A 7,671-nucleotide genomic window follows, 5' to 3' on the forward strand; every position below is an offset into this window, starting at 1 on the left:
GCATGACCACATGATTTGTGTTTGGTCATGTCGGTGCATTGCAAACGGCAGCAGTTCAGGAAATAAAATTTAAAAGTAGCCCCAGAATCAATTTGAAGTATTTGATGCGCTGAAAAATGTTCTGCCTTGGGTCCAAAGAGGTGGTTGGAACAATATTCTGTATGGCTATACAGGAGGTAGTGCACAGCTAACTTTATCATTATTGATCCATAAAGAAAAGGGCTGTTTTGCAAAAGAAGATACATGAAGGTTGGCAAATTTATGACTGGTGTAAAAGCCACCACCTTCTTTCTGTCGGTTTTGGGATGCCGTTCAGTTGTTTCTGACTTAAGATCCTAACAAGTGCATTTGACAAATGTATGTTTAGTTTGCATTATATATCCTTTCGTTTCAGGAGTAGAAGCAGGTCTCGGTCATCTCGCAGTCCTTCCAGATCTCGGTCTCGATCAAAATCCTTCTCTCCTGGAAAACGGCGCAGATCTAGGTCTCGCAGTGCCACACCACCGTAAGTAGACAGCAGACCATATTTTCTGTATAAACACATTGATTTATTTACGTTTTCCGAACAAAGACATTTGTTTATCTAAAGATAAGCTTGTAGCATTGTAACAATTTGAGAAATTAGAAAAATAGATACTTCTAATAGTTTGTTACAGAAATTTGTAATTTTGGATTGCCTAGGTATCATGGCTAGGATGGCAGATGATCATTTAGGCATCTCATCTGTTCAACTGGCATCTGGAGGGGGAAATGAACAGTATTAGGCCTTTGATGGTAGTTATAGGGCTCCGTGGGTGGCAGGGGGCTCTTAGCTTATCTTGGGGCAATCACTGTACAAATGTAAATGCCTTACATTTGTACGGTGATTGCCCCAAGTGGGTTTGTTCCATTTGGAGCCTTCTGCTCTCAGTGTGTATGTGTATTTTACAGGTCATCCTCTGGCTTGGGTTCTGGTACTGGAGCAGTTGTACCCACTGTGCGCCTTGGGGAGGAGAACAAGGGGCACCAGATGCTTGTGAAAATGGGTAAGATGTGTAACAATTTGCTTGCCTTTTCTTTCTTTTATAGGTACAAAGTAAGGTGAAAGTTATATTTAGACAGCTAGTGCTATTTATCATGTTTGTTCACAAAGATCATTAGTCTAATTTCTGCACACCTATAAATAGTCAGTTAACAATGACAACTTTAAGGCTGCTCCTACTATCATACATACAGTGCCACATTGGTTAGGTAGCTGCAAACCCTGCAGAGAACTGCAGAGTCTGTGTTAAACAATCATTTTCTACAGAAAAGAAAAGCTTTATAATAGTGTTAATGCAAGTAATTTACAGCAGTGTTTACATAAACCAAGTGGTGCATAGCCGTTCTTATTTTATATTTGGATAACAGTGGGTGGAATTCTATTCAGTGCTATGTACCAGTGCTATATTCAGTGCGGGTGGGAGCTTCCGCGGGTGGGAGCTCCCGCAGCTATTCAATACAACACGCTGTTAGGGCGGGGGATGCGAGGAGAAATCCGACAAAAGTGCCGGGCGTGCAGCTGTTTGCGGGCTTTCATCGGCGCTAACAGCTGCCCGCCCGGGACTTTAGATGGAGAATGCCGGTTACTGCGTCTTAACACCCAGGTTAAGTTGTGAGAACCGCCATTCTCTGACTTGCTTGCTTCCCAACAAGGTTCACAGCGCATTGAATTGAATAGCTGCGTTAGCTCCCTCCCGCGGCTATTCATCATCGTGCTGAATTGAATTTCCCCCAGTGATTGCTGGTCATACAATGTGTGATTATTCCTTAATGAGCAGCTGGTACCCCAAGGGAGTTGCAAAATCGCTATACACAACAAAAACAAGAGCGATAAAGTTGCAGGGGTTCTCCAAATATTAGTTAATAAGAAATTTCATTGAGAACAATAGTATATAAACTGATTATACTTAAAAACATGTAAAAACAATAATGTATAAATCTTAAAACTCATATCTCAGTGGATCGGACGGGTAATTGCACAGTGTCTGCCGGCGACCAATCAGAAAATATAGATTGACCGGGGATGTCGGATCATCCAGCATGTCCATTCGATTCGAAAGTCGTCCACATCGTGCAGTGTATGTGGACAATTCCTGAAGGAACGAGGAAATGTCTCCTCCCCTATTGTGGCCTATACACTGTGAATTATCAGTGTATGGCCACAATATCAGGCTTTCAGTTAAAATGCCTGTCGGACAGGCATTTTATCTGCACGTGTATGCCCAGCATTAAGGGAGCTTGTTCCGGCTCTAGCGACACAATGTAATTGATGTTTGTCCTCCAAAGTGTGCAGTGCAGCAAAAGCAACCAGATAGACGAACTCCTCAAACACATGCCCTAAACCCGATATATGACCATAGGCTTCTTATTCAACTCTCTTTATACTGCCACTTCCTGTTAACAAAGATGTTTTGTTTCATCCTACTTTAAAATGATACCCACACTATAACCGTATAAAGATTTATTACTGTATTACAGCAACTGACATTGAATGTATGTGCTTCTCTACTTAGGATGGAGTGGAGCTGGGGGCCTTGGTGCAAATGAGCAGGGCATTCAAGATCCCATTAAAGGTGGGGACATCCGTGACAAGTGGGACCAGTACAAAGGAGTTGGTGTGTCTCTTGATGACCCTTATGAAAATTACCGTAGGAACAAAAGCTATTCCTTCATCGCCCGTATGAAGGCAAGGGATGAGAGTAAGTGCTGTGATAGGTGGTGGGACTTATGCAAGCTGACACACATGTGCATTGTATGATATATTTTGAAATGTAAAGAAAGCTATCACTAGTGACTACTACAAGTAATGTTTTGGATGTGTAAATAATTTTGTTTATTCTATGGTGTGTCGCACATTATACTTCACCTTTTTATATTGCATATTTTGATGGGTTTTATAATTGATGCAATTCAATGCACCTCGTTTTTCAAACCAATTAAAGTTATAGCTCCAGTAATTTTAGATTTACAGTATTTTCCTCCTTGTGATTGTATTAAATAAAAAATTTAAAGCAGTATTTTTGATGTTTGCATAAAATTTGTCTATCGCAGATTTCAAAGCAGGTGGACCGTTCCCCCCAGGTTCAACGCCACCGGCCAACAGTGAGTAATATTTGCATTACTTTATAGAATTTTTACTTTCCTATGTACTAATTTTACTTTATTATTGTGTGTAGGAGCTGTCAAATTGTTCTATTTTGCTTAAAGTGGATGTGAACCCTCAGTCACATTTGCACTGGTAGGGCATCTGTCCCATCAGCAGGATGCCTACCTGGTTTATACGCTCCCGCTGGTCGTTTCCGACATCAATCATCGCCTGAACATGCTGGTCAATCTGCCGATAACGACAGATTGTTCAGGGATGAGGGAGGGTGCCTGCACTGAACGACAAATTGTTTCGGTGCAGGCACTACAGGGGATGGGGAACGACTGTACGATTACAATGTTGTAATCGTATTGTCGTTACCCCATCGCCTAGTGGATGTGCACCTTTTTAAAGGCTTTTGTTTTGATTTTATTTTTTTACTGAGCCAGTGAAGCTCAGGCATGTGGAGGTCTGGAGACACCATACCATGGGAACTCTGCAGCTGACCACTTGATCCTGAAGTCAGTGACTGGTGTTCTGTGCAGCCTGCTCCACCTCTGTGCACTGGAATTCTGGAAAAAAGTATTTTTCTAATCCCAGTTGTGGTGGGCTCTGGTTTCCAGTGGTTTCAATTCATTAGGGGTACAGAGGTCATGGCAGCCTTGGCAGACACTCTGACAGTCATGTGGTCCTTTCGCATTGGTTACCTGTACCTGTCCAACTCCATGCTGCCACATGTGATTCCGCTGCATCAAGAGGGAGGCCCACATTCTCCTCATTGCTCCGGACTGGTCCCAGAGAGCACAGTATGTGGAGCTTTCTGTCTGTGTTGGTTGAACTGCCGTAGCGGGGCGATCTGCTAAATTAAAGGCTGTTCCTGCATCCTGATTTGTCTTGGTTGCCTTTGTCGTTGTGGAACTTGAGACCAGGATTTTGAGGTCTAAGGGGGGTTTTACGGCTGTGAATTGAACTATGCTTCTGTATTGGGTGGTGTGAGTACCAGGGAATCTGTTTCGCGGTTCTGCGTCTCCTTTCCTTTTTACAGGCTGAATTGTCACAGGGTCTAAAGACTTTCTTCATTAAAGGGTCAGGTTTCAGCATTGTTGGTACTTTTTCAGAAGTGCCTGACTTCGCTTCCGGATTTTCAGACCTTTACGCAGGGGGTTCTGCATATAAAGCCACCTTTCATTGTGCTTCAATTTTGTCTTGGGGGTGCTTCAGCAACCTCATCTTGAACCCCTGGAGTCGATTGAGCTGTGTTTGCTTACTTGGAAGGTGGCGTTTTGGTTGGCCATTGCCTCCCCTTGGAGGACCACAGAGCTAGCAGCGCAGTCTGGTAGTTCTCTCCTGATTTTCTACTCCAACCAAGCGGTGCTCCATATTCAGCCATCTTTCTACACAAAAGTGGTTTCACCTAAATCAGGAGATCGTGTTACCGGCTTTTAGCCCTCCTGATTCTGATAGCCCTCTCCACTTCTTGGGATGTTGTCTGGGCGGTGCCGGTTTATGAGGACCGACCCATGACGTTTCAGAAGTCGGAAAGTCTTTTGGTCCTCTGACGCTCACCAACTAGGCTGGCCTGTCTCCAAGCAGTCAGTGGCTCGCTGGATCACCTCTGCTATTAAGCAGGCTCATGTCTATTTGGGTGAGCCTGTGCCTGACCCTATCTAGGCACATTCTACTCGGGTTGTGACTGCTTCTTGTGTGGCACAGAAGGGTGCCTTGGTTGAACAACTGCGCAGGGAGGCCACTTGGTTTGTCCATCCAAATATGCGGGTTTCCGGCATAAGATTTTTGTGCAGGTATTGGCCGGTGCGTGACCACCACCGCCACACCTCCCAACATAACCCATTCCAGGAGGGACAAAATACTCTGTTCCTGGATTTCCCACCTAATTTATGATTGCCGTCCTTACTGTAAAGTCAATTCCTCAAAGTCCATCTGGGGAACATTGCATTTCCTCCCTGGTTTGTTGTGGTGTTTGTGCCTGTTGCACACCTAATACCTGTTGCATGCTCCTTTAGGCTTTGTTAGATAAATAACTGGCTAGCTCTTAATACACCCCTGTACCAATACCAACATTATGTGTATTATCACTCACAGTGATCACTCCCTGAACAATGGGGCAGCTTTACTTCACCAAGCAGTTTTTTTTCTCTTGTTTTTAACAGAAAAACCACTGCTGTGCTGTTTTTAGTGTCTTGGTTTAGTTTCATGTTCAACAAACTTGATTGTTTTTCTCCTCTTGCTGTTTTCTGCAAGATAATGATCAGGCTCATGTGCTCAGACACATAATAATATACGATTTTATTTATAGCTGAAGTCTGTACATTTCTTCCAACTCCACAGCTGTGCTCTGTATACTCATGTAACAATTATACTGCTTTATCCTTTTAAAGGAGCCATAAAGAGTGTTTGTTTTTGCTTAATTATGCCTAGTTATAGTTATATGCTAGAAAGTTTAATTTATTCTTAAACACGATTCTGCACAAGACTATATATACATGTATAGATAAAGAATGATGACAATATTGTAATATTATTAAACACATGATGTCTGAAATTGTGTTTGGTGGTGTTCCCTTGGAATTTGACTATACTCCTTCTCCTCAGAAAAAGCAAGAGAAGCAGGATGCTAATCTAAGGAAGAAACTCCTTTTTAGGGGCACTCTCTGGATAACTACTTTTGTTTAAAATTTAACTTTTAATAATTCTTAAATATAGACAAATATCACACTAAGTTCAGTAACAAAAGAGGAGTAACTGTAAATTACTGTTGAGACCAGTGATTTGGTTATAAAGGAAGTATTAAATCTAGTTGTAAATGGGCCTGAAACTGGCCAATGACTGAACGTTCAGACGTTTGTGTGATTTTTGTCAGTCTATATTGATGAATTATCGAAAGTTAAATTTTTAACGTAAATAACGATCTAAAGAGTGCCACCATAAATCAGTTTTCTGTAGATTAGCAATCCTGCTTTGTATCTCGGTGTAAGCAGCAGGTTGTGTGTGCCGTGTCCTGTTTCATGTCATACTTTCAGTCCTTTTTGGTCTTGTCCGCACCCCCAATGGCACCACATGTATCCTATGCCCCTCAGCTATTCTATTTACAAGCTTATTACTTCTGTAATAATCATAAAAAATCTCTTTGGAATAGATAAAGGGATTAAAGTTATGAGAAATCTAAAAATGGTAACTGTACTGACTGGTAAACTCTGGATGCCAAGTGATTAGTATCCTAATATAACGTGTGTAATGCCAGCGTAACACGAATATATTTATACACTTTAAAGCTTTATTATTTACATCTTAAAAAACATCTAAAGACGCTTTAATACTTACTTTTTTTTTTTTTTTTTATAAAGCAAGCTTGTATGAACTGTACTTTTTGCCTAGTTGTTAAGGTAACAAGGATTTAGATGTATTTTTCTATGGTCTTTTATTCATTACCTGAGTCTGTACACTGCCTGATGTCCACAGGCCACACAACAGAAGGTTTCTTTTTTAAATACCAATATGCTCCGACAAGGAGTACATGTGATTTGAATATAATTATTAAGCATGTTAAAAATTTGGAACGTTTTACATAAAGACAATACTATATATTAACTTGCTGTTGTGTTTTTTTTTGCCCATTAGTTAAGCGAGAGGGACAAGATCCTCCAGCGCAAGAATAATCCAGTCCAAGCCTCCTGCATAACCTGAATTGTTGCTGTAAACTCTGGAAGCATTAGATGTACTGGTTTCTGTCATACTTTGGATGGATCATTCAGGTGGTCTTTGTGCAGCTCCATAAAATTGACACTAGGATTCCATTTAATTCAACAGGGGTATTACTGCTACAGATTTTCACCTCTGTTGTCAGATATTCCTACCTGTGTTCACCTAGTGAGAAAAATTAGTTTTCAGCCTCCAAGTATCAGTCTGTTAGCTTTTTTGTTTTGTTTGTTTTTTACACTCGCCGCGTAAAAAGCCTTGCACCACCTTAGAGGCATATCTAAGTGCATTAAGGACTAGGTTGTTAGTAAAGGCTGTTCTGTTCACCAGCAGTTTACTCATATACAATGGATTTTCTAAGACTTCATTAAAAATTATTTTTTAAAAATAATGGCATAACAAGGTTGAAAATCGCTGTCTTAAGTATTCTGTAGGGTGTTTTCAGACAAAGAAGTATTGGGTACATGTTCCTACATTTTAAGGTGTTGTGGATCGGGAGGATGCCACAATTTTCTTACTCCTTGACTGTTTTCTGTTTAATATTGTACCCTGTGCTCTATAACTTTTATTTGTATGTGATTAGCCATCTTCCCCTTACAATTTTATTTTGTAAAATAAACTGTTGAATTGGAACATACATAATTTCTTTCTAGCAATCGGATATAAAGCTGCATATATCATTGTGAACTGGTACAACTAACCCCACAAGGTGAAACGTCAAAACTGCATGGAAGTGTATTTTTGTCTTTTGATCTGAAGTGATATTTGATACAGATATAAAGTTTCAACAATGTCTGCCACAAGTATAACCCATGAAATGCAATAATAGCTGTGTGTATACATCCATC

At 40.8% G+C, this 7,671-nt stretch overlaps 1 protein-coding gene across 1 annotated transcript in view; it reads left to right on the forward strand.

Annotated features, from left to right (window-relative positions):
* Positions 1-7,456, forward strand: part of LOC148517650 (calcium homeostasis endoplasmic reticulum protein-like) — a 55,489-nt gene extending 48,033 nt beyond the window's left edge. Inside the window, exons 15-19 of the mRNA XM_088478487.1 lie at positions 395-505; positions 931-1,025; positions 2,535-2,720; positions 3,073-3,123; positions 6,746-7,456. Coding sequence (XP_088334613.1) covers positions 395-505; positions 931-1,025; positions 2,535-2,720; positions 3,073-3,123; positions 6,746-6,783 — 481 coding nt within the window. The 3' untranslated portion in view covers positions 6,784-7,456. The remainder of the gene's footprint in view (positions 1-394; positions 506-930; positions 1,026-2,534; positions 2,721-3,072; positions 3,124-6,745) is intronic.
* Positions 7,457-7,671: the final 215 nt, after the last annotated feature.

The sequence above is a fragment of the Taudactylus pleione genome, unplaced genomic scaffold (assembly GCF_031769625.1).
Source record: "Taudactylus pleione unplaced genomic scaffold, aTauple2 ptg000214l, whole genome shotgun sequence".
In the NCBI taxonomy this organism is placed as follows: Eukaryota; Metazoa; Chordata; class Amphibia; order Anura; family Myobatrachidae; genus Taudactylus; species Taudactylus pleione.